The following is a 26,957-nucleotide window of genomic DNA, read 5'->3' as shown; positions in this document are numbered from 1 at the left end:
ATGCACACTTCAACCTCTTATTGACTTCAGAGGAAGCGGAGGACATTCAGTGCCTCCATTTCTCTTTATTGTCCCTGCTTTGGGACTTGTATAGACCTGTTATGGTCATCACAGAAGATAAGGGAACCATCTTCCAGAAAACAGCATATCATTAATATATAATGTGAATTTATTTAGAGTGCACCCTCTCACTGAAGAGCTCAAACACATTTGCAAAAATTATTCCTATTCAGTCCAGACTAATATCTTCTTGGCTTTTCTGACCACCCCGAGCAGATATCTCCCTTGTGATGTCTGCAAATCATTTGGCTCTTACACACAAGGCATTGCAACTAACTCCAAACTCTTCACTGCACCCTACCTACCTAAAAGGACCCTAGCAGCATTACCTTGCCCTCATCAGCACTGAAACATAACTTGTCATTGTGCTGCCCAGGTACTTCATTTTGCCATCTCCCTCCACAGTTCCTCACAAAATTTTCCATAATTTAGAGTAACGGAGATTTCTTACCATCAGTAAAATCTGTGAAGTCCACTATTCCCTCCAGGGTATTAAAAGACAGATTTTTAAAGGTAGTCACTGGGGTTAGGTACATTTCTTTCAATAGCATTTGGACACCAAAATCTAGCCCTAAATCATATAGCACTGACATTAATTTTTTTCTTTTAATTACCTTACCCTGAGCACTCACAGATAATCGTAGAGGTGTTCAGAATAACTTTTCTGGATGTGCTTAAGTGATTCTGGAGCCTAAGTCCCAGTTTATGGTCCTAAACCACCTAGGCACTGGTGTGGGCTACCCCTATATTGTGACCATGGAAAAGGGTGTACCGCAGGTTTCAGATGCACAGAGAGATTTGCTGTACACTGTCTGGCATGGATGTCACTCTCCTCTCAAGCAACACACGCATTTAGAGGCAAATCTGCCGGAGTGATGTTCCTCAGAGCTGACACTTCCCAATGGGAAGCCTCTGGTAGCCGGGAGACCGAGCGTTTCTGGCAGGGATCCTGCCTGCTCTCATAAGCTGAGCAGCATCAGGAATAGTCAGTGTTTGGCTGAGAGACCTCCTAGGAAAGTGCCAAGGCCCTGCAAGAACTGGTACTGGAAATTCAAGAGATGGTGCTTTCCCCTTCCCCCTACGGCGCTGTCATGCTGGAACACTGCCTACTTTTTCTGGAGACTAAGACTTTAGTTCTTTATTTCTCATGACCATTAAATATTCTCAGCACTTTTCTGTAGGTGGAAGAACACTGCTGGCACATATGCACTGGCCAAGTGCCAGCTCAAGTACTTGCCATCTGCCCTGCTTCCTGTGGTTTTAGCTGGAGGCAGGGTGACTTCTCACTTCCTGTCCTGAACCACTGAGCTGTGCGTATATAACATGTGCTATGTCCCACTCCAGAGAGCATTTTAATGCTGACTCCATACACCTAAACTCTTTGGGATCTCACTAGGATTTGTACCATGTCGACAGCTGGGTCCCATGTGATGAATTGGACCTGTAGATACCTCCCAAAGTCCTGGCAATTACTTGCTTTCCTTACTGTACTCACTTCTGGCTGCTATAGGTATGTTACATGGAGATTATGAGAGGGAAAAAATGGACCGAAAGGAAACCTGACTCACCAAGGGGTGGACTCACAGCACTGTCCACATCTTCTCTGGATGCTCCCAACTCGAAGTCCTGCAAGTCACCAAGATCAAATCTCCTTTCCCTCTGCGCTGAGTGACCTGGGAGGAAAGCTGGCTCCTCAGGAAATCTGACATCTCCCAGGAACTCCAGTTCTGCAGGCCTCTGGGAGGGGCATGTGCCCCACTGGCTGGTGGTAACCACAAGTCCATTCTCATCCATGTGCCCCCCCAGTTCCTCCTCCACCTCCTCTTCCCAGGGCTGCCCAGAGTCATGGCTAAGGTCTGGTTCTGCCCAGTGCACCCATGACACTGAGCTGGCCATGTCCTGCTGCCAGCAGTGAACGGTACAAGGCACTGTGGCAGGGTGGGAAGTGTGGAGAAGGGGCTTCACTTGTGTCGTTTCATGGTACAGGTGCTGTGAACGGCTGGTGGGCTGGGGGCACCTTCGGTTCCTTGGGAATGTAGGTCACATTGCTACTCTGATCAGCATTTCAGCGTCCTGCCTGCAGCTAAGAGGAGAGAGGGATAGGAAGAAATGTAACAGAAGCCAGCAAGGGCACAGTGGGCTGCATTCAGAGCACCCCCCCAGCCCCTTCCCCATCCTCCCCTGTCTCCTGACAGAGATGCCAGCTTCCCTGCCCACTCTCCATATCCCCAGCTCTGAGGGAATTCGAGTCACCTCATGGATTGCTCCTTCCCTCCAGAGAGGAGCATGGGAGAGAGGAGCATGGGCGCAGTGGCAGCAACCTCTCTCTAAGGGGAATCTGACATGCAGGATGGGGCTGCTGTCCCTGTCGTGATGCCATCACAACATCATGCTACCTCTCCTAGGGTACCATGACATAGATGTAGTCCTGCCTTTACACACTGCCATCCCATTGGCCTCAATAACAGTTAAGATCATGGTAATGCCCCCTAGGGAACCAAGGAAAGGTGGAATCCTTCCCTTCCCTTGTGATGCTGAGCCTGCCAGCTCCCGCTTGGTACCAAGCATCCCACAGGCAGTGGCAGTGCAGCTGGAGGCAGTTTAGGTCATGGCAAAAAGGTCCTTTGTGGCATGCTCTCAAGAGGCCCAAACAAGTTGCCTATGGCCCTGCACACAGCAGCTCAACATCACTAGCAGGGCTCCATGCTTAACAAGTGCCAAGGGTCTTCATTTCCCTGGCACAGTCCTCGAGTGAGCTGCTGCTCTTCAGAGACTCCCTCCCCTCTCACCCCTTCCTTTGAACACGCACTTCATGATATCATCCTCCCTTGCACCTCTTTGAAGCCCAGTCTCACGGGCAGGGTCACATCTGCTCTATAACCAGGCAGGAAGGGATCCTATGCTGCAACCCAATTCTTCTCTGCACCCTGGCCCGAAAACCGTGCACATCAGACGTCCTGGGGAAAAGTGTCTGCCACCTCCCATCCCATCCCTGAGCATGAGTCTGGTAATAACCATGGGGCCATCACCCCAGCCCTTCAGCAAGCAAGCACTCTGCACCTGGGCAGGCCAAAAGAGGCTGGTCCTTGCAAGGCACCCACAGCCCAGCCCGCAAATCTGCTGCTCTGACCAAACAGATGGAGTGAAGAGACACCTCATGCCAGGCATCCCCAGAGCGAGAGTTAGGACTGCTCCCTGCCCACCCCTGGGCAAATGAGACAGCACACGAGAGAGAGACACACAGCATCAATCAGCCGCACAGAGAGCTAGGGAGACTACAGTAGCAGCAGCTGATGATGTGGCAATGTGCTTACGGCAGAGTCTGTTCAGGACAAAGACCAGTCCCCGGTGCCCTCCCTCTTCTGTCCCCCCTTCTGGCAGCTGGAGGCACAGGCTCCACTGTTTAAGCCGTTACATCACCGTGAGAAGTGAACAGTGGCTGAATGGGCACTTGAGAGCACGCTTTGGGATCACCAGGGAAGGGTGGCGGTAAACCCAGGTGTTCCCAACGGGAGGCTCCTGCAGAGAGCAGGGCAGGGTTGTGGGGCTGCATGGGAGCATATTCTCCTCCAATCCCTCCCTCTCTGCGGGGGGGAGACCTGCTCTATGGGGGCACTGGCTGGCGCCGTGGGCTGGGGGAGTGGGGACCTCACCCCGAGGTACCCACAGCTCTTCTGATCCACAGAGCAGAGCAACACTGGTCTCCACTTGCTACCCGATCCCATTCCCTCTGAGCTGGCAGTTCCCCACACAGCTCCCTCTCTGCTAGGTTTCTCTCTGTGCCATTAGGGTTGGGTCACATTTCGGGAGAGGCCAGGACCGCAGGGACTGTAGCTCTGCTGTGTGGTTGAGGGGCCCATTAGCAGCAGGGCTCCATTGTTTTCCTCCATTGTGTGAAGGGGAGTTGCTCCAGGCCTTTCAACAGCCTGCAGAGGCTCTTAAGCAGCTGAAGCCTGTTGTCTGTCTCCACCATTCGCTTTCAGCCCCCTCCTGCCAGCCTCCTCTACCCCACCCCCATGAACACTAATAACCCTCTTCTCCATCTCTCTCTTCCTCCTCCTCACTCCAAAGCTAGTGATGCAGTACTAACCGCTGCCCCAGGCAAGGGCACTCCTCTACAACAAGAATCCGCTATGCCACCGCCTAGGAACGGGCCTGCCGCAGCTATGAGCTGCGGGGAGCTGTAGTGCCTGGGGCTATTGTTACTCCAACACTAAGCTCCCTCTGTTTCAGTCTTAGTCCACTTAATGCACTCGCAGGTCTTACGGGCAGACAGATCTAGCATGCAGACTCAGTGCACGGCTCCTGACTGAGGGCATAGGGGACCACAGGCAGTAGACCTATGCTCATCTTTTTGCATAGGCTGCCAACTCCCCTCTTTTGCTCCCTAAGCTGGCTGCTGTCTACTCCCAAATGCTGCTGAATTGGGCAAACTCTCCAAGAACCCACCAGCCAGCAATGAAGGACTGGAGAGCAAGAGGGGACGACAGGGAAATGGACTCAGGTCAAAGCAGCAGCTGGGCGCTCTCTTTTTGTCTCTGCACTGAATGGTTTCCCTTGCAACATCAGATATGGGTCCACTCGACCCATTAGGAAGCTGGGTCCTGCGGAGCCAGGAGGCGACTGAATAAGTGTAAAATCAGCACCGTCACTTGTCAGTCGGGTGCCTGAATCCCTAATGCTCATGCTGCCCTTTGCTGGACTTGACAGGGCATTGCAAAATGCTGTCCTGTGCCATCAGAGATGGACGCATAGTATGGCGACACGTCCAGCCCTGACTCCGGGGATATCAACACAACCTGCAGAGGGAAAACCTGGCATCTCCGACATTCATAATCACATGCTTGCCCCAAACAACTGAGCATTGGCTCTTGAACCTCACTTGCCACCCTCCGGATGCCTGGCCACCTATGCAAGGGGACCTTTCCTTCTACAGTAAGGGGTGCAGAGAGCTCCAGCCCAGGACTTTTGCCTGCTATGTGCCACATGAAAGCAGCTTACCTGCCAGGCTTCTGTACTGGCAAATAAGGAGTCAGACTTTCAGAGGTGTTGAGTTCCTGCAACTCCAGTATGAAGCAATGGCCCAGGCCCCATGCAGAAGGACCGGCGAAACCTACTCCCCACCATCCTTGTGGTGGGAGTGCCAGAGAACAAGGGTATCAAGAGGATGACAACCCCTTCAGGCCCAGATGGCTGGTTTGACTCTGGTTCTCGGCAGCAGTGACTGACAGCTGATAAATGAGAAGTGCTGTTTGACAGCATGCGTCAAATGAGATGTTGGGGATCAGCTAAGATCCACCAACCCAAGTGTGTCGTGGAACAGAGGCTGAACAGACCATGGTGGCACAACTGTCCTCCTTCCCTAGCAGGGCTGCTGCATGGGCTGGTACCCAGCAAGGGCTGGGGAAAGCCTGAATGGCTGGAGACCCCCTGCTCCTGATCCATGCATCAGAAAGGGACTGGCGTGCAGCACTGCATTCACTTTCGCTTTTCAGAAGCAGCACGCAGTGACCGCCCCCTCTACCCCACCAGGCAGGGAGGCCTGAACAGTGGGGCTAACAAGCTGCTCCTGAGCTGAGAACATGCAGCTCATTACAGCTGGGCCTCAGCCGAATCCTCCCTTAAAACCATAAAAGGAGAACACAAAACCAATCCACCCCTCGCTCTCCCTTCTGCATTTTTGGTGCCCCATTTTTAACCCCCGGCATGCTGGAAAGCACAGCTTGCCAGCCACATGAATGTTCAGGCCATGCCATGCCCAGCACTGGCTCCGATGCCTTCAGATCTCATTCCCAGGCTAGATCTGCCTCCCACAACCACTTCCTCCCATCTGGCAGGCAGGATCGGAGGCACTTCCTAGCAGGCTGTTCCATGCAACCAGCTCTCTAAACGCAGAGCCAGGCAGTGGATTGCTGCGACTCCTCACAGCCAATTCCCTGCACACACACCTTGCCTTCTCCCCAGGAAAGAACTGGAACTAATCCACAAGCACCTGGGCTTCACTGACGCTCCCAATATACTTCATGGGGACCTAAAACTTCATGCTGATGTGCAGGATTGTACTGGCCTCTCCTGATCCCAAAAACAGACGGTGTTGCCACTTGAGCTATTGGAGAACCACCATTACCTGTTAGCAGTGTAGACATGCAGCTGGGAAGTCCTGTATCACAGCTGCATGCTACTGCCAGGTAGAAGGCTTGCGTTTGTGCACGTTTGCGCATACACACACACACACCACTTCATTCACATTATTTCAAAAGATCTTTTCTAAACCTCCTTTCCTTCCATTAAGACTCAATTTACCCTGTGACTATAGAAAAGGAAACACTCAGTTTTCAGCAGTAACCTTTCAACCCATTTGCTCCTACATTTGGATTCACTGGGCTCTGAGCTCTTGCTGAAGCCACAGAGAAGCTGCAGTTTAGGATTGTTGCATGACATGACAAGCAAATCCAAGGCAACACTTGAGCCTAGAGCTGGGGATACAAGGCAAGGGTGCGAAGGAATAACTCACTCCAGAGAATACTGCATGTGCCACCTGCCAGCCACTCCATAACCATGCAGGAGATAAAGGAGCAAATAAAAGGACCCTCTCTACCCATCAGCCAGGACGCGCCCACTGTAAAGTAGATGCCAGGTCACACAGTAGAGGGACAGGCTGGGTTTGCCATAGGGCAGCTGTGAATGGAGGTGGTGCCCATAAACGAGGGCATTATGCTTACTGCTGACTACCACAGCCCAATGCTGGGTAGGTACAGGGAGGGGTGGGTCAGGTGGGCAGAGGGGCTTTCTCTTGGGTTGGAGAGCTCCCAGACTCTGTTCCCAGTGTGCGTGGAGCTGCCTGAGGTCTGGCCACCCTTCCCAATCACTTAGAGGCTGTGCCAGTTGAGAAAGCCCAGCCAGGCAAGAAGCTGTCAGCCAGAGTTTATTCAGGGAAGGCTGAGCTAGTTTTGCTGAGGATGAGCCAAAGGAGGGGGTAGGATGAAAACTGAGAGGAGGAGGAAGAAGAAGAAGAAGAAGAGAACAACCAGGCTAAGTTCAGAGCCCAGTAACTGTCTAGAGATGTGTCTGCGTATACGCCCAGTAAAACTGCATGGGAGAGAAAGTGGCATAGATCCAGCAGACTCATTCCACTAATGACCCAAGGGCCAGACTTAAGAACTTTCCCTCCCCGCTCCTCAAACCAGTGCCTTCTTACTATTTATTATGGCCGAGGTTTTCACGGCCACTAGCAATTATGGGCGCCCAGCTGAAGATGTCTTCAAGGGGTCTGATTTACAGATAGTGCCAATCATCCACCCTCTCAAAAAACAGGACCCTTTGTGGCAGCTCATGTGGGCCAGCAGCAGTTGCTTGGTAAAGTCTTGGCTGATTTCTGCTGCAGTCACATTATAGGACCCAATGTCATGTCATAATAGGTGCCACACAAGCAAAATGAACAAAGCTCCTGCCCCAGTGAGCTCACAATCTAACACACAGACAAATCCACAGTCTCACCTTTCTGGTTACATTGACTTCCCTGCTAAACATAGGTCCCTACAGGCTTCTCCTGCATGACCCTAGACACCCCCCCATGCCCACATGCCACCAGCTGCTTCTTGACGTGACTTGGTAGACAGTTACTTCAGTTCCACCCATCCTTAGCAAAAGCCTCTTTTCCCCGCTGACAGGTCCTGCATTATAGTAAGAGTTTCCAGGAAGGGTTACTGCAAGGGCCATGTTCCCCTTGCTACAGCCCCACTGCCCTGCTCTGTCTACCAGGAGCTGAGCACCAGCATGACAGAAACCTGCTCAGAGGGCAAAAAAATAAGCGGACTACAGGAATTTTCCTGTGTTGCCAAAACGCCTGTTCTTTCAGGACCCCGAAGGGCAGTGCAAATACCTCTCTGATCCTTTTCCCTGGGCACCAGGCCAGGAACAACAAGCACAGACTGAGGGAAAGATCCAGGGGGAACAGGGAATGGGGGAGTTCAGATTTACCTACTGCCTTGCACTCCTGCACTCTCTCCTTCCCCATCTGAACCCACCTACTGTCTCCAGGGACTGTGCCTCTTCCAAACACATACCCGCCTGTGCTGGCAGCAATCACGCAGGCCCCAGAACAGCAGCCTCAGCACCAGCGCTGGGTCTGCTGTAACCACAGCAACCTCACGCTAAAACTAGGGGCAGCCACGCAGAGAGCGTGAGCTGCAGCTCCCTGGTGCTTCTGGCTGCAGCTTGGAGCTAATTGGCTGCTCGCCTGTTAAAACAGCCCAAACTCTTGAAAAGATGGGGAGGAAACGATGCCAGCTTCTCCCAGACACTGCCCTGTCAAGAGACTCAGCATAACCTGCTGGACACCTGGATGCTAGTGCTGAGGTCTGTGGTATAAATGCTGAGACTGGCTTCATGGCTGGGACTGCTACCAAGCAAGCTGGTGAAAGCCATGTGGGGCGGCCTTCAGTGTGCCACTGTTGTGAGACTCACCACCACCTGGTGACCGGAGAGGCAGGAGTGTCATTGGGTACAGAGTTACCCACACTGCTCCACGCACTGCAGTGTGGGCTGAGTAAAGAATCGCAGGGAAAGTCACTTTCTTCTAACACTGAACAAGGAGCTTTGCTGGAATACGGGAAACAGCACCATCTCTAAGGCAAGCCCCTCTGTCTGTGTCACTGGACAGCTTCTTCCTAGGATTTTCCTCAACCACCCTCCCCACTTAACTTTACAGATATTTTCAGACTGCCATCGTGCAGAGCTGATAGGTCACATGGGACGAATTCCCCTTTATTTCAACCTTCAGTGGCATATGAGAATGCTACTAAAATGTATTTAATACTTGCCCGACATTCATCTTCCATATAAGCAGTCCCTGATGCTTCCAAAGGGATGGGTTATGATCTCTATTGGGAGAGGAAATAGCTCATCGGATAATGACAGAGGGCAGTGCCTACAGCGGGCAGGCAGAAGCAGCACCCGTGTTCTGGGTGACTTCTTTCTCATGTGGAACGTAGGCCCAAATTTTCAAATGTGATTCCCCATCTCGCTTGCCAACCTGAGGCCAGGACCTGACCCTCAGAAGCACTAAGCACCCATAGGTCCCTTTGATGCCTGGTGGAGCAGCAGGTGCTCAGTCCCTCCCAGCATCAAGCCCAAGGCTTTGGGAACCCAAGTGGCCACTTTTGAAGGCTTGTGCCTTGGCTGGCATCGTGTGGGTCAAACCCACACACATGTCTACAGATAGGGGAACAAGAGTAGGAAGAGATGCATAGATCACATCTAAGTCGCCCATCTTTGCCTCCCTTACTGCTCACCTTCCCCTCACACACAGCTTCTCCACTCACAGTCCATTCAAATCCAGCTGCCTGCCACCGCCAAATGACCTGCTGTCGACTACTCACTGCATCCCTACAACCTGGGTAATACTCAGGAATACAATTCCTGCTGCAGTTAGGCCGAACTTTATCACTCGGGAGATAACAACCTACTCTGTACTCTCCTGGGCATCAATACACACTTTTCTACCACTCTCAAAAGCAGGGTGTCCAACTCCTCAGCGCTCTGTGGCCTGAGAGAGTGGAAATCCAGGCTTGCAAGGACACGGCCAAGCTTCATTCATTTAGATTTATTCATAACTAAATAAAGCAGCTTGTTCTCTCCCTGGTGTTTATAATTAGAATATCCCTCCCCCCGGCCAGGCTTCCCACTTAAACTGTGTATTTTAACCCAAACATTTCCCTTTATCACAGAGGCACTCTCACCAGGTTTGCTATGTTAGGGTCCCACAATGTGCCGCATGCAAAGCTATTGCCAGACTGCTCGTGAGCTCCAGGGTACAAAGCTAGGCTTCTCACAAGCCCTAGGTTGCTTATTTGGTATTCAGATGACGCTAGTACTGAGTGCCCCTGAGGCACCCCGTGGCTAGCCTGTGTATAAACTCTGGTTTAGCTGGTGGGCAGTGGAAGCAGCACAACTCAATGCTCTTCACTGCAAGACCAGATTAGAGGAGACAGGACGTCTTCTAGGAGACATCTGGCTGCATGGATGCTGCTGGGGAAGGAGAGTTTCCTTAAAAGAAGTGCCAGCTTCAAAGGATCCTGGGAGCATGACATCCCCATGCCCATGAGAACAACTGCCTGCCAGGCTAGTTCTTTGTTTGGCAGGTGCCAATACTCGATGTTCAAGGATGGGTGAAGGAAATCTTACAGGGAGCAAATATGGAGTGGTCTGCCTATATTGGACAAGGGGATGCGTCTCTACCACTATGATCTCTATGAAGAGACTCCGAGGCCGTTCAGTTCAGATCAGGTGATTGCTGGGAGCCCACTTCCCCCAGTGTGATTACACTGAGCAGCATGCTGACCCATGACAACCCCTGCTGAGTTCAGGGTTATAGTACTATTCAAGACAATCAGAGAACAGGCCTAAAAGCATAAGTGGGCTGGTTGGGTTTTCTCAGGCAACAACTGTACAACCCAAGCAAGGGGCTCTATGTGTCCTTTTGGACGTTGCTTCCCCCCAGCGTGTTCAGCTCCCCAAGCAGTTTGAAACTATGCTCGTCTCCAGGCTCTAGTGCTGGAAAGGAGAGCAGTGCAAGAGCAAGGGGCTCTCAGCACTGAGCAATGCTCCACCTTGGGGCCCGACAGCTCAAAATAAAAAAGAGGAACATTTTCCTCCCCAAACCAAGAAAAGCACACAGCACAAATCTCACTCTGGGATGCTAAATATTTCTACATGGTGCAAACCTAGCTCAGCCCCAGTTCCCTACACCTGCCAGGGGCAGGCAGCCTCCCAGGAGGACTCTGCCTTCCTCTCCAAATCTCTGAAGACAGATGCTAACAGCAGAAATATTCAGCACTATGGGAGTGGCAATTCCCATGGCCAGGACAACTGCTTGTTTCTGAATTGATCCTCGGCAAAAAGGCCCAAGAATTAATTTCCTCTGTCCTAGTGGCTGTTGGCAGAGGCACTGCTCAGGTAATGGGAGTGTTAATGACTGGATTTTCAAAGGTGCTGACCAACAACAGGTCCCCTGATTTCCATTTTGGGGGCTGTGCAGCACTTCGGCAAAGACGTTCACATTGGTAATCCTTCTCTTTGGCAGAGAGAGGCTGGAACCAATCCTCAGGGTCAAAATACTCCCCACACATCACAGCTGACCCCCTCCTGGGTCAAACACTGGCCTCAGCAAAAGCTTGGGGAGAGCCTGAACCACGATCCAGAGCTCTGACGCTCAGGTCCCCGTGACTCATTGCTCCCTCAGCTAGGTAACGGCTGTAAACAAAGCTGTTGCCACCCCAGCACTGCAACCCACAGCCTCTCGCTTCACAAAAGTCCCCTGTAGCAAATGTCCAAGGAAGCAGCACCAGGCCGACAAGCACCAGCCACTCTGGGGCAGGCACGGCCACTGACCGTCTTGCTCCGGAGATACCAGGTGACCTCAGACATGCTTAATTCCCAGGGAAGCAAGTCACCGCGTGCGACGGGCAGTGGAACGAGATGCTTCCTTAAGCGAGGGGATACTAGTCACAGGAGCACTACAAATGCCTAGAGACGCCTTGATGCATGGGTTTCCCTTGCTCCCTGCTCAGGGAAGGACACACTGGGATACACCCCACATCCTCCCTGACCTCTAGGCTCTGCTGGCTTGCTGTTCCACCGCCGGAGGTTGGAAACCGAGCAAAGACCCTGGATATTCAGCCTCTCCAGGCAGCCAATATCCAGAGAGCACAGATGTTCCCCCCTCCCCGCAAGCCCAGACATCCCCAGTCCCGCGGAGCGGCAGCCGGACCCACTTACTCGTTGGCTTACTTCCTCACGCTGTTTTCCACCTTCCTCTGCTGTTGCAGGGGCTCCTCTCTACCACCACGAGCACGGCTTGGCTCCTTGGCTTTGCCCAGCCCAGGAGGAGCTCAGATCACTTCTTTCTGAAACTCTTTCTGCCTCACTCTCCATCTCTCGGCTGCCTGGCCGGCCTCCAGCCTGTGCTGTCGTGGGCGAGGGAGCCTGGCTGACGACTACATCTCTTCCCCCCCACCCCATCTCCGCCCCCGGCTCGCTTTCTCAGATACAAGCAGGAAGTGCTTAGGCAGATTTCCTACAAGTTTTCATTGTGCGCACATGCAGGCCTAACTTTTTAACCCTGTACAGCCCTGAGGACTGGGGCAAGCCCGGAGTAGCACAGCCCACAAGCATCACCGCCTCCTTTATTCATAATCCCCTATAATCCCCATCAGGGTCTCTTTTAGAAGCAGCTTTTCAACGTATCTACACTCTCTGGATAGTTAATACTGATCCTCACCCCCGGAAGCCACTGATTACAGAGGCGAGACCGCACAGGCAGAAGCACAATCAACTTCCTTAAATTGCTCAGGCCATGTGTCCTCCCCAGAGGCAATATCCCACAGTCTGTTCAGGTCCTGGCATCTCTGTGGATGCTATACAAATATACCCACCTGCCTACCTCTGAGGAGGGGCATCTGGTGAGAAAACAAACTAGGAGAGGGCCAGGGGACACCTTGGGGGGAAGAGATCAATGCTAGGAAATCATGGGCCACCCTACCTAACCCGCTGGCCTGCAGGAGATTGCCGTCTAATAAGAACTAGCTGGAGAGCCAGCAACTTTTGTCACCTGGCTGCTGATTGAACAGTTGTCAGTTGGCAACAAGATCTGGTCACCAGCAACCTGCCTTGGGAATAATCTGCCCTTTACAAAATAGCGGTGATGAGCTAAACTTCTCGATTTTCCTCATTGTTGGGATATCCTTTTCATAAGGGCTCTTGTGCAATTTCCTTTATTGATGCCTTGGCTAGGGGCCTGCATTTTTTTTTCAAGAGTTCATCTCTATAACTCACAGTCCTGCTGTATCACAAGCATGCATGGATCTGGCCTCCCAGCACCCTCAAGCAGGGAAGCATCACTGATCCCATTTCACTGATGGGGAACTGAGGAACAGAAATATGAAGTCCAAGTTCACAGCTAGTCTGGGCAGAGGCAGGAATAGATGCCAAGTCTCCTGACTCCTAGTCCAGTGGCTTAACCACAAAGCCATGTCCCTAAGCTGTTCTCTCTGGTATTGCACATCATGTGGTGCGACAGGCAGATGACCTGTGTTTACAAGAATCTCACTCCATCAGCCAGCTCTGTGTGCAAGACATGATAAGAAACAGCAAACCCCAACCAAGGGAGGGGCTAGAGCTTCTTGTTAAAAAGAAGCTTCCAACCTGGATTCAGCCTCAGAAGAAAAGAAATTCCAGTAACACATGTAGGGTTTCCAGGACGTTTACATTTATTTGCAGCATCTCCTGGACTTGGCAACAGGATGCTTTCCATCAGGTGGGACAATGCACAGGCAGCCTTTTGGCAGACTGCTGTTGTACATGGTATCATCCTAAATGGGCTATTTTTACGAGATAAAAGCCCTGTTTAGGGGGAACGTGTTGCCTAGTGGATAGAGCACTGGAGTGGTCCTCAGGGGATCTGGCATCCATTCCTGGCTCTCCCAATAACCTGCTCTGACACTTTGGGCATTCCCCTTTCCTTTTCTGTGCTTTTTATCCCTTTGCCTATTTTCTGTTTGCACTGTAAGCTCCTGGCAGCAGATCTTCCTCTCAGTATTCATTTGCACAGTGCCTAGTGCCGGAGGGCCCTGACCTGGTTTGAGGCCTCAAGATGCTACTCTAAAACAAATATACAGACTTGTAAGCTGGGCCTGGCAGTGGGACACAGCACATTTCCCCATCAGCCCCCACCCTAGGTAAGACATGGATTATTTCTGATCTAGCAGTGAGTCGGCTCATGCAGCAGGCACTGCAGCACCATTCCAGCCCTACTGGTACCAGTCTTTGCCAGCAAAATGTGATGGGGCAAGAGCTGTTAGAGGGTGCTCGAGAGCAGAACAAAAATGGGAACGAGACAAGCCGTTTTCTTTAAAATAAGCACTGACTGCCAACGGACACGGCATCAGCATACTGTACTATATGCCCCTCTATCTCTATAATGACTTTGCAGGAAGAGGAAATGGGCCTTGTAAGAGGGGGGAAAAAAGTGAGAGTGTAGTCCAGGAGCTGGGGGAGAAGGGGAATAAAGGAAAGAATTAGTTACAGGCAGACTTGCTTGGGTAAAATAAAAGCCAGTCCAGACCTTCGTTCAGAACAGCTGAACTGCAAACTGCCATGAGATAGGGAGAGGCTGATTCACTGTATTTCAATCTGACTGGCTGCAGGGAGCATCCAAAAGCCCCTGGTCCCCTGAAGTCCTGCTCTGTGCTCCCTAGAGATTTCAAGAGCTCTCACAGGGTTCAGAGAAGCAGCCAGGCTCTTGGGCAATGATCCAAGCTGGACCTCTGATGCTCCCTGCTTCTGGAAAGCATATTTGCATTCAAGAGCAATGTGGAGCCCCTGGCAGATAGAGGCACAAGGCCCAAGCCACACAGGTAGAAAGTAGGAAGCACTCAGTGATTATACACAAGTGGAAGCCAGGAGGAGAGAGGATTTATGATCACTACCATGAACGGTGGCACTGTGATTACCATGTCAATGGAGCGTCATGTCCTGGCAGATTCAGGAAAGGGTTATTAACCCAGCCTGGTCCTGTGTAATTAGTGACATGAGCAGGACAATGCTTGCCAGCCCTGTGCTGTTATTGAAACCTTGGCATGGACTGGAATGTGCTTGGATTAGCTGCAGCCAGGACTGGGCGAGAGCTGCTGGACTCCATCCTACAATACTAAGGAAGGGAACCAAGGCTCCCGACCTTTTGTGCATGGCTCTGCGCAGCCTCGGCACATGCCCTCCTCCCAAATGTAAGCCATGTAGCTGCAGGAATAGGGAAGGCTGGCCCAGTGGCTAAAGTACTAGCTAGTGACCTCAGATTGATTCCCTGCTCAATCATAGATTCAATGGCAAATGGTCTGGCCTCAGTTTTCAACTGCAAAATAGGGATATAAAAGCCCTGCTCTACCTCTCGGGGGTGTTAAGGGAGACTGAAAGGAGCGTGGATGCTGCTGTATCAGGGGCAGTGTAATCACTGAGACCCTGTCTCTGAATTTTTTTTAGACTTAAAGAAATGCAAAACTCTAGAACTGTTGGTTCAGAGATGATCATTGTTTTTGTGATTTCTTAGTCGGTCTAATAAAAAGCATCTTTTTTCTGCAAGCTTTCGGGTTCACGTGCCCTTCATCAGGCTCAGAGCAAATTAAAAATGGTAAAAAAGTCCTCATAGGTAGGAAATCAACTTCATTTTTGCACAGAGGAAGCTGAAGATGGAAGTCTGTCCCTCCAGGTCCATGAGAGCCTTTGCGAGTTGCTCTTTGTTGTGCATATCAGGCAGGATTTCCCTCTCGCAAGGCACTCCTCATCCTCATCAGATTCGAGGCACACCTTGTGAGACTCAAGGCTCCCTTGGGAAATGCCAGCTCTTCGTTTTCTCTTATTTTTTGACTGCAGAGAAATAACAGAGCAGCTTTTTTTGTTGCAAAGAACCTAGAACAGCCACGACAGGACCAAATGTGTTTAATGCTATGGATTCCTATTTGAAATCTCCGAGTTTATCTTATGGATCATCTTTACACACCTAACAGCCGCGGCACCCTGGCTGAGAATCACTGGCCTAGATAGATAGTACTCCCAAGGGAAAGTGGTCTTATAACGCATCTTCATCCCAGTTCTTCGTGTACATCTTTTATACCTAGTCGAATGATCCCTGTGAGCCAGACATGCCTGCAGGATGCAACTAGCTCAATTCTAGCCTTCACTCTTTGCAGTATGTAGACGATATCCTTTTACATCATGGGACCTGGGACAGGCCTTGGGAACATTCCCAATTCAGGTAAGCAGAGAGCCACAGCCAAAATTGGAGGAAAAAGCCTGATCCACAGTCCTTTGAAGTCAATGAAATGCCTCTCACCCACTCCAGGTGTCTTTGGATAAGGTCCATAACACTGGGAGCCTAGAAACAGGTTGAAGGGAACTACTTACTTGAACGTCAGAGGAAAGAGCTTTTGAAAGGGGTCAGATAATGCATAGCCAGAGGACCTAATCTCTGCAGAAGGAACTACTGGATAATGCTTAGAAATGCAAGGAATAGATGATGAGACACTTTGGCAACCTAACAGTGGTGCTTGTGTGTGAATCTGGCATTGGGACTCATTATGGGTCTTTATATTTTAGAGAGGTTTTAGCAAATGCAAATGCCACCACATGCAAGTTATATCCATTTCCTACAGTCGTGAGTACAGTGTGCCTCATCCAACACTGCAGCTGAAAAATTCCCCGAGCATTTGCTCTACAGAGCACAAGAGAGCATTGTTCTGAGCTCCCAATAATAATAATTTGTGTTGTCACAGCACTTAAGGCAGTGATTCTCAGCTGGGGTGCCCTGGCACTGTGGGGTGCCTTAAGATCCTTTCAAGGGTGCCGCAGGGAGCTACACAATATTAGTACTATTAGGTGTGTGGACAAAATTCACAAGATAAACCAAAGATTTCAAGTAGGAATCCATAGCATTAAATGTGTTCTGATCTGTTGTATTATTTCTGAGTACTCTGCAACAGAAAAACTGCTCTTATTTTTCCATAGTCAAAAAATTGAGTGAAAATTTAGAACTGGCATTTTCTGAGGGCGGGGGGTCTTGAGTGTAAAAAGGTTGAGAACCACTGACCTGGCATCCCAGACATGTGTTACGACTGCAGTGCTAGGCGCTGCACAAACTGCAGAACAAAACAGATGCAAGTTCTTTATGATCATGCGAGATAAACCTGCCCTAAATTCTGACTTTCTCTTGACATAAAAGCAACCTCTGTATAATGCACTGTACCACAATATATACAAATTCCACCTTCCTCTACATTAAATGGAGCCAGCACAAATCTGGCACAAATCTGGCATCGTCATAATCAAGTCCCACAGCACAAGAGAAGCCAAAGAAAGCCACCTGAACTAAAATCTAAACAATGAAAGGAAACAAGAGCATTAAACACAGAACTCTTAGGAGTAACCGTTGCAGAGCATTCAGGATGCAAGACTATGAAACCATTTCTGGACAGGAGCAGGATTTCAATGAAGAAATGAAAGGAAATAACAGGGCATTAGGCAGGATATAAATCCTGGATTTAAGTGTCTGATTGTACAAAAGTGAAGAGGTCTTTTAAAAAAAAATCTTACTGGTATTGGGACTAACACCTGAGAGAGAGCATGTGAGAACTCTTTTGTGGCAGGCTTCATCATTGCTGCTTGCTGGTGCTCAACCACATCAGGCTCAAGGTGCCCCTTGGAAAATGCCAGCTCTCAGCTTTCACTAGTTTTTCTGACTACAGAAAAATAACAGAGCAATTTTTCTGTCACAAAGAACTGAGAAAGACCCCGACAGGTCAGAATGGTTTTGACACTCTGAATTCCTACTTGAAATCTCTGGATTTATCTTGTAACACTGCTAAAATTGCACAGCACTCTCCAGCACTCTTAAAAGGATGCCCTGGCAATCACTGGTTTAGTCTAGTGTAAGGCAGCTGAGGCTTCTAGGTGCCGCTAAGTCAAAGAGGAGAAGGCCTACAGTCTCATTCTTACTAGATGTAAGCTGGCGTACCTTCCAAAGAACCAGACTGACTTGGGAGAGCTTAAGATCCGGCCCTTCATTTGCTTTTCAACATCCCCGTTAGGTTTTGCACATCACTCATGGCCAGGCAAGTTTCACTGGTTTCTCATCAGGCTCGCTTGTCAGCTCTCATTTGCTAGCATAATGCTGCAATGGCAAGTGTCAAAAGGAGTTGCCTGCTTTCACAATGCGATTTAAGGCTGATAATATTTGGTGCTTGGAAAGCCTCGGCTCCCAGAATTAGCATCTTTGTGAAAGCAACTCAGCTCTAGTTTTCCACGCGAGGTTGTAGCCCTCACGATTGCAGAGAAAAGCTTGAAAAATGGAACTGCTGAAGGCTCAACATCAACCAGGCAAATAAAAAGAATGAACAATTGTTATTAACCCCCCCCATGAATTTTAAGGGACTATCAAGTTCTGAATACTTAGGTTTGGCAGCATACAACCATAGAGGAAGACTTTTAAAAAGCCTCTTTCCATTATTCTTTTTTTGCAAACTTTTCTAGTGACATTATTTCTGTGAAAGACAAGCTTTCACAGTACTACTACTACTACTGTTAAAATTGCTCTTTTCCTTTAACCTATTAGCAGATAACATGTGATCACTGTAACTATAAATACTTTGAGCAGAAACTCTAGAATGGCTTCTTATTCCCACGCCAAATTGCTCTGAAGGCAGGGTGGGGGACTCTCCGGTCTGGTTCAGAGCGAAAATGAAAGCAGCAGTCGGGGCTAGAAAACAACCAGCAAAATGATCAGACCAAAAGTCCTGACCTTCTCTGAGACCGCTGCTCCTTCCTGCAGTGGACTGTGCTATCGGGAGGAGAACAATGAGCACTTGAGACAGTGCATGAAGAACAGAGGAAGAATAATCCAGTCCTGTTTCCTTCCAGCCCCAACGAATCTGAGGATGACTATGCTACGGTTGCCAACCCACCAGGTTTGCCTGGGAGTCTTCAGGAATTAGATATAAATCTTCAGGAGACTGCCGCGAGTCACCCAGAAGATAGGGCATTCATTAAAATAAATATTAAACGTTGAATCTGATTTATACAGTACTCCCGTGAGGTTTTAAAATGTAATAGTAATCTGCATTTGCCTTCCTGATATAAAGCCCGTGCATCGTGATTAATGTCCTGATGTCATGTGATGATGAAACCTCCTGGAACAGACTGAAACGGAGTTGGCAACTCTGGATTATGCACCCCAGAGGCTTAAACAGGACTTTCCTCAGTGACCTGGCCCTGGCATCACATCCACATCTGATTGTAAGGGGAAGTGAAAGGATAGGAAAGCACCCTGCCCCCACGCTGAGGGGAGAGCCCTGCTCTGCTAATGTGATTATCCTTCCTGGCTGGCTGTACTCTGCTCCCCCACACACATGCAGACACAACCTCCATGCAACAAACAGGCTTTCCCTTTGGCAAAGAACAGCTCCAGGAGCTCGATCCAGCAAACTGTGCTGGGCTCAGGCACCGGTAAACCCGTGTACGTAGTCCCCAACCTAGTGAAACAATCACTATTGCTCAGGCCAATTCCCAGCATGGCGTACGCAGGCCTTGGAAACACTACCCAGGCACGTTCCTGGAGTCACCCCCCAGTCCAGACCACTGCTAGCCACCTGGCCCATGCACTGCTCTGCTTGTTCCCTGCTGCCCCAGGCCAACGCTTCCCCTGTCCCGAAACAGCTTAGCTAGTACACAGGACCCAGACCTGCCATCCTGTCTGCTCTCCCACCATGTTGCTCTGCCGAGGAGCTTCAGCCACTGCTTGCACCCACTGAAATTATCCAGCTGCAGGAAAAGACTGCTGAGCACGACGGACTGGGCCAGTGTCAGCAGCTCTCCCTAAGGGCCTGGGAAGGCTGGGTACCCCCACTCACCTCCCAGAGTCAGCCCTCTCCCTACGAAGGCGTTCAGACAACAGAGTGCAGTGGGAAGCCAGCTGCTAAGCCCCATTCAAACGTTGAGGCTAAGAGGCCAGTACTTTGTTGGCAAAGCAGTTAAGGGCATCTCATCGAGGATCCAGAGCTGCAAGTCCGAACCATGCCCTGGACTCATGCTCACAGCCAACTCCAGTTCATTCAACTGTAGCTCTTCAGTCTGAGTGATCCAGGTAGAGACATGATACTGGGCATGTCATGCCTTTGTGTGCCACTGGCTACAGAAACTCAGGGCCTTACTGCAGTCCTAAGGGACCTTCTAGTCCCAGGCGTGTCTCATCTTTGTCTGTCCTAGCCAGTTTGGGAAGAGAGTGAGGGCATCAGGAGTCCAGCAGGGACGGCAGATAACACCTTTCAACTACCAGCCCTCCAACAACTGGAATAACTTCCACTATGCCAGTCCTTCTATCCTGAAGATTTCTGCAGTGTGACATTTTGGCATGCGCCCAGACAGCCCCAGAAACAGCACCTTGGAGAGTAAAACCTAGTTGCTCCAAAGCACCTGTCCTGGACCAAAGCATAGATGGTATTTGTGACCCTAATCAGGATTTGAGCCCAGGTCTCTGGCAGAAAAGAGCACACTACTAGGCACATATATAAAGGTGCTGGGACCTCTGATGACTGGCTGGCTTAATGGAACTGTGTCTTGAAGGCGGCACTCAGAGCAGATCACAAGGCCTAATTTTTGGCTAGTCTTCCATTTATCAGCCCCCAGAGAGAGACCAGCACCCAGTGACACAGGGCTATGGAAATCTGGAGGTGGGTGGGGGCTCCCCCAAGCCTCCCTGTCTGACTGACACGATGAGCTGTACTGAAACCCTGGTATGCATCGAGGCTCAGATGAGCTGGCCCTGGGTCTGCTCTGCATTGGCTTCCTGTGCCCACACCTTGCAGGAATACATCTTGGGGCAGGTGGAGCACAGAGCGGGAGGGGTTGGAGGAGAAGCCCTGCCCCAGCTCCGATGTGCCCCTCTGCTGCTCATCTCCCACATCTGCCCAGAGGGGAGACAGTCTGTCCCTGAGCAGTGGATGAATCTGCAGGTGAGTCAGTGTTGGAGCAGCCCAGTTCAAGCCCCAGGGCACACACGTACCCACCTGCTGTCAGAAAGATCCATGCTGGAGCAAGAGGGAGTACACCCTAGGGCAGGTACAGCCAGGCGTGACAGCAGCACCAGGGATCCCAAGAGAAACAAATGAGAGACTTAAGGGCTGGAGCCTGGAAGCCTTGGAGTCAGCAGGCGTGCTCCTCTAGTCGTATGGGGCAGGACCAGACTCCAAGTTAGAGAGAGCGAGTGACATCAGCAGGTCCCAGGGAGTAAGCAGGCAGCCCACGGTGTGCTGCACCCCAGCCAGAGGGACCCACTCAAGGGTAGATAGCTGATCTCCACCTCACCCACGGAAGCTGCCCTGGGCTTTCTACTGAGCAGGGCACTGGTGCAGCAGGGACCCGAGGGAGCTGGGCTGAGCCATGCAGCACCTGCCCCACGGGGCACCACCTGGCAGCCCGGCAGCAAGCAGAAAAGAGCAATGAACAGACAGCTGTATTTCCACACAAGCTGCAGGAACATGCAGGCAGGCAGAAGGAGAATTGCCCATAGGGCAGGGAGGGAGGGGACAGAGCTAGAACAGTGACATGGCCCCACGCTGCCCGCCTCCCTCGGCAGGCACTGGCTGTGCCTTCCCCATGCGAGCCCCCCTTCCTCACCAGGGACTATGGCTCCACACTACCCCTTCCCAGCTAGGCTCAGCCTGGCACCTCCTTTCCCCATGTTCCTAGCTCCCATGGTCACAGGCTGCCTCACAAGTCTCCAGCCATACAGCCCTCTCCTTCCCTGCCACCTGCACTTCCCCCACTGCCAGCTGCATCCAGTAGACTGGGCACTATCTCTGCTGCCCAGACTTCAGCGGTAATGCATGAAGAAAGGAATTGCATCTCAAGGGACAAATTAAACAAGACCTTCCCTCACCCCATCCCCCTGGGAGCCAAGCTCTCTCTCAGTAATGGCAGGACCTAGGAGAGCAGATAGGCACAGATTTGCCTCTGCACATTAACTCTTCATATTGCAGTGGCCCCATTTATGCCAGAAGTCCCTCCCCTTCTCCCCATGTGATCCTGAGGACACTCAGCCACTGGATTTCCCCCAGCCCTTTCTCACTCAGCACTGATGAGGCCGCAGATGGACTACTGTGTCCAGTTCTGCACCGCACTTTAACAAGGACGTGGACATGCTTGACAGAGTCCAGAGAAGAGCCACCTGTATGATGAGAATTGCATGGCAAGCCACATGAGGAAAGTCTGAGGGACCTGGGATTCTTTAGCTTGAAAAAGAGAAGGGGAGGGGAGGGGAGGGGGTTGGTAGCAGCTTACTGCTACATCAGGGGAGCACATTAAATCACAACTGTTCACCAGGGCATCCTAGGGGAAAACCAGGAGTAATGGCCATAAACTACTGGAAGACCATTTCAGGCTCAGCATTAGGAAAAAATTCTTCACAGTTAGAGTGTCCAGACTGTGGAATAAGCTCCCTCCAGAGGTGGTGCAATCACCTGCCCTGGAAATCTTCAAGAGGAGACTGGACGGTCACCTTGCTGGGGTCACTTGACCCCAGCTGTCTTTCCTGCTTGGTGCAGGGGGCTGGACCCGGTGATCTTCTGAGGTCCCTTCCAGAATCTATGAAAAACAGAGACTCCTTCTGTTACTGGTATGACCACGGCAGAGATCATCGCCTCTCAAAAAATACACATCACTCTGGCCGAGGGAAGAAGCCTGAAAATACCACAAAGTAAGTTCTTTGGGCCCAGGATTTTACTAAGTTGCATACCATGCTGCTAAAACTCCAAAGCGAGGATAGGGTTTTGATCTTCCTAACCCCGCAAACATTCGCCGCTTCTGCAGAAGTGAAGTAGCAGGTATGACATACTGTTCACCAGTTGCAACTATCTAGAGGAGTCAGCCACACCCCCACACATCCTAATACACTTTCACTTACTGTGGTCCTGTAAGAGGACTGTGTGACCGGACTGAAAAAGTTTGCCAGGTTTCCTTCAGTCCTCCCAGGTGGTCGGTCCGCTCACGTTTGACCCCTGTGCCTCCTGACTACAATTCTCCACCCTAGAAGAACTTCCCCTGTTTGGAATTCAGGCAACGATAGGAGAATAAGCAAAGCAGCACACCCTGGGGTTGAAGCAAACAGCAGTCACACCCTTGGATCTGATCTATCCAGGTCAAAACCAAACACGATCATCTCAAATTAAGACTCTTCTCTCCTCAACCCCACTGTGTCACAACAAAGGATTCCCTGCAGTGGTACAGCACATAATTCTGATGTCAACGACTCCAGAGTAAATCTGGAACGACTCCTTTAAATTCAATGGGAGTTCTTCCAGATTAATTCTGGGGTTACGTAGATCAGAATCGGGCTCACCCCTTTTGCAGTGTGCTCTCTCCTGTCGCTCAGCAGCATTCGTGGTTTAATTTTAGGTTTTGTGAACAAGTCTTTACAGCCCCTCAGACCAACAGAAATCATTCCACAATTTACTTTTACACTCCAGCAGCAAGAGACATTTCCATTGAAACACCATCCCTCCACCCCAGCGGCACCTCCCTGCCGAATACCACAGTAACCTGCTAGGATCTGACAACGGGACTGTGGAATTGACGGGAAAAGGCCCCGCAAGGACGATGAAACTGACTAACCCGCCACCGAAAACCTTCAACTCGAGATCCCTCAAGTTAAGGACATAGCTCCATACAGGTCACTGAAATAAAGGTAGTGTTGACAACTCTTGCAATAAGCACAATATTTGGTGCATGTCACAGCCCCTTCTCCTGGAATCAGCCGAATAGTGAAGGAGTCGCTCTGCTTTCAATATCTTAAAGCAAAGTAAGTGTCTAAGTTTCTGGCTGCAGAGGGTATGTGTGCCCAAAAGCTTGTAAAGAACAATTTTTCCAACCATTTAATTGGTCTAATAAAAGGTATCACATTTACCCAAAGAAACTTGTCTGGCTGCAGAGAAAAAACTTAAAATTATGACCTGAGTGCAGCCAACAGGCCTAGTTACCAGGAGATAAAGAGAAAGACCACCGAAACTGCCAGCAGCATTCCTAAGCCAGTCTCATGAGTCTTGAGGCCTGGCTCATGATTTTTGTGTATTTGTGATTGGCAGACCTGAAAATCTGGCAAGGTTTTCCAAAGGTGCTGAGCTTCTCCCACTGATTTCAACGAGATGCAGAGGTGGTCAGTGTCCTTAAAAAAAAAAAAAAAAAAAAAGAAAGAAATCATCTTCCTTTAGGGAAGACACAGCCTAACATGAAATATCAAGTCTGGAGCTACATCTCCAACGAAGCTAAGTGAAAAGCAAAAAGGACGCAAGCAGAACAAGCTGTGAAAAGTGGATTTAAAAAAAAAAAAAAAAAAAAAATCTTTAAGGTTTGATGACCAAATCTCTCATTCTGCAGAACAGAGGAGGGTGTGTTGTATATGGTCTTTAAAACTGTCCCTTTAACAGGATCCAGACCACATTAGCAGGATAGACCCTTGCATCAGGGCATTCTCATGTGCCCAGCCGACAAGCAGTCTCACCACATTCCCCATTTCTGATTCAGTTTGTGTTTTTGTCTATGCCACTAGCATTAACAGCACGTCAGCATTTCCAGTCAAACCCTCTCTTCTGGGGGGATTTTAAGTTGACCAAAAGAATGCACTTCAGGCTGATAGTTGGCAAGGGAAATTCCTAGTTCAGAAGGGAATTATTTCTGGTAAAACTTCTTTAAAAGGAAAAGAAACCCAACCAACATAGAATCAACAAACATAAGACAGTAAAGAAATGTAAAGCAAATCCTAACTGCACATACTTAATTCATAAGTCTTTTACAGTACTTTCAATCAATAGAAAAATTATCTTATAGCAGGATGGATGGCAAATCATATAGCTGTTAATACACGTAAAAAAGCTCAGTGCTTGATTTATGATTTATTCAGCACGTCCCTGCCCACCTTAAACTTTCAAAGCACGGAATGAGAAAGTAAAGGAAAGCCTCTTACATCCCCTGAAACTTTCCTGTTCACTGTAAATGCTCTCAGTATCCCACCTGTGCACTCCAGAAGGCTTTCTCTTTCATCTCCTACAGGTTTTGATAAGCAGCACATACTCTAATGCCAGCAAACCCAGGCTCTAAAGATCGGCGCTCAACTTCTTATATTGTGTCTACTGGTCATGCTGGCACATAGCCAAGCCTGTACGTGCCTTCCACTTGGACAGATCCCAAGTTCATTAAAGACCACGCAATTATTTTAATCACTGCTAGAACGCAGACACCTCAGTCGGAAAGTAGATTAGATGAGCAAGGAACTAGGTGCACAGGTGCTCTTATGCTTTTAAACACCAAAGGAGAGAAGTTGTTTCCAACACGAAACTACAAGGAGTAGAGCTAGGGTGTAATTTGTTCCCGAGACTGGATTTTATCCAGGTTACAAAGGCTTTAACTTCATCTTCTGCAAAAGGATCCATAATGACCAAGTGTTCTGGACTCTTTGCTATCCTTGCCATCGGGAATGCGCAGAGGGCTCGTGTGGCATTAATTCTTCAAGGACCTTATCCTACTTGCTTGTATGAGTGGTACCGTGGATTTCAGGAAGTCTACTCACTTAGGTAAATGTGGGTCCCATATCTGGGCCTTAGCAAGAGCCCAGCGAAAGGCTTCTACTGACTTCAGTGAGCCTTAACTGAGCAGCCTGCAATGGCCATCATCTAGCAAGCCAACACCTTATGAGTGAAAGTTCCTGCGGCTGAAAGATCAAGCACAGTAAAACATGAGCAAAGGCCAGAGACCCATCTGGATTCTCAGCCCTTGATCCACATCTCCCAGCTCTTTGTCCATAAATCAGCCCATCTCAGCAGCACTAAATTATGCACCTAAGAGAATCCTGCAGGTCGCAATGCAGCGCTGTAGCAGGTCCCCTTCATGGCCACAGCCGAACTGACCCTGGGGTCATTTGCCGAACCAAAATGATGCCTAGCCCCGGCCGACAGCCCTGGCACACCAGCGCAAGGACAAGCAGCGGGGGGATGAGCGCTTGTGGCGCCCTGCACCCACCTTCAGGGTAAAGCCAAGACCCCAACGGCAGGCGGCCTCTGCGCGTCACTCTAACGCAGCCTGACAAGTCTCCCGGGCACTGATTCTGCTCAGAGCCATAACCCTGGTCTACACAGAGCCGTCGCTGCCATCAAGGGGAAGCCGGTGCTTGCGGGAGACCCGCACCGGGGCCTCAGAGAGACCGCTGGGATGGACCGGCAAGGGGCACAGAGCAGGGCCGACCACTGTCTGGGCGCGCACGGCCCGGGACAGCAGCCGGCACAGGAATCCTTGCTGAAGAGCCGCCTTTTAATTCAGGGGTCAGCGTGGTAGCAGACCCCTTTCCACCCCTGGGCAGCCAGCTTGGCAGAGCCGGCCCACTTCCGAAACCTAGTCTCCTGCCAAACAAACCTGGCGCCGGCAAGCCCGTGGAAGGAGCCTGCGGGACGCGCAGCGCCGAGCACCCTCAGGGGCTAGGAGGAACCCAGGCGGCCCGGCTGCCCGCCAAGGCACGCGCTGCCGGCGGCCGGGACCGCAGCCGCTCCCGCCCCGCCGCCCCCCGGCCCGGCCCGGCCCGGCCCCACCTGCACGCCGCGCTCCCGGCGCTCCCGCTCCCGGGAAACAAAAGCCCCAACCTGCGCGGGGCGTGGCCTCCTGCTCATTAGCGTAATGAGCATCATAGCATCCTCTTGGGGTTGGGATTGGGCGGGAGCAAGAGGGGGCGGGGCACGGAGTCCCGACCACACGGGGCCCTTTGGGGAAATCCGGGCTCTTCTAGCAGAGCAACTCAAAGAGTTGGGGGGAAAAATCTTTGCAACGAGGCATCGGGCACAGCCAGCCTTCGTGAGACGGAGGGAGCGTCTGCAGGAGCGGAGCACTTGGCACGCACGAGGTCATGGAGTCGCAGGCTGGGAAGGGACCTCCAAGCAGGACCATCTCCAGCTAGATCCTGCCAGCCAAGGCTCGGTCTAGCTGGGTCTTAAAAACCTCCAAGGATGGAGATTCTCCCCGGGTCCGTTGCAAAGCCCTGGGGGCCAGCGTTGTAGCAAGGCAGGGGGCAAGCAGGGCAACCGTCCCAACATTGAGGCGAAGGGGTGCCGACAGGTGCCGGTCAGCTGGGGCAGGGTGCGGGATGGAGCTGCAAGCAGCTTGGTTGGGGCAGGGAGAGAGAGAAAGGTGGCTCTCGCTGCTGCACACGCTCCCGGGCAAGCATGGGGGGGCATATGCCCCCTGGATCTGTGTGTGGGGCGAGGGCGGGCTGCCGCTGCAGTCTTCACCCCCAGTTGGCAAACTTCATTGTTATGGCA

General features: G+C 50.9%; 1 protein-coding gene across 7 annotated transcripts in view; it reads right to left on the bottom strand.

Annotated features, from left to right (window-relative positions):
* Nucleotides 1-26,349, bottom strand: part of AKNA (AT-hook transcription factor) — a 55,449-nt gene extending 29,100 nt beyond the window's left edge. Inside the window, exons 1-2 of one of the 7 annotated variants that reach the window (XM_090021912.1) lie at nt 26,235-26,349; nt 1,629-2,143 (exon numbers count right to left, since the gene is read on the bottom strand). In XM_090021912.1, coding sequence (XP_089878038.1) covers nt 1,629-1,956 — 328 coding nt within the window. In that variant the 5' untranslated portion in view covers nt 1,957-2,143; nt 26,235-26,349. Of the gene's footprint in view, nt 1-1,628; nt 2,144-11,838; nt 12,091-23,743; nt 23,809-26,061; nt 26,199-26,234 lie in introns of those variants that run through there. The other 6 variants (XM_090021913.1, XM_090021915.1, XM_090021916.1 and 3 more) reach the window with 6 other exon arrangements.
* Between the last annotated feature and the right edge of the window lie 608 nt (nt 26,350-26,957).

The sequence above is a fragment of the Crocodylus siamensis genome, chromosome 11 (genome assembly GCF_052110815.1).
Source record: "Crocodylus siamensis isolate JL-2025a chromosome 11, ASM5211081v1, whole genome shotgun sequence".
NCBI lineage: Eukaryota > Metazoa > Chordata > Crocodylia > Crocodylidae > Crocodylus > Crocodylus siamensis.
This window is presented reverse-complemented; position numbering and strand designations above follow the sequence as displayed.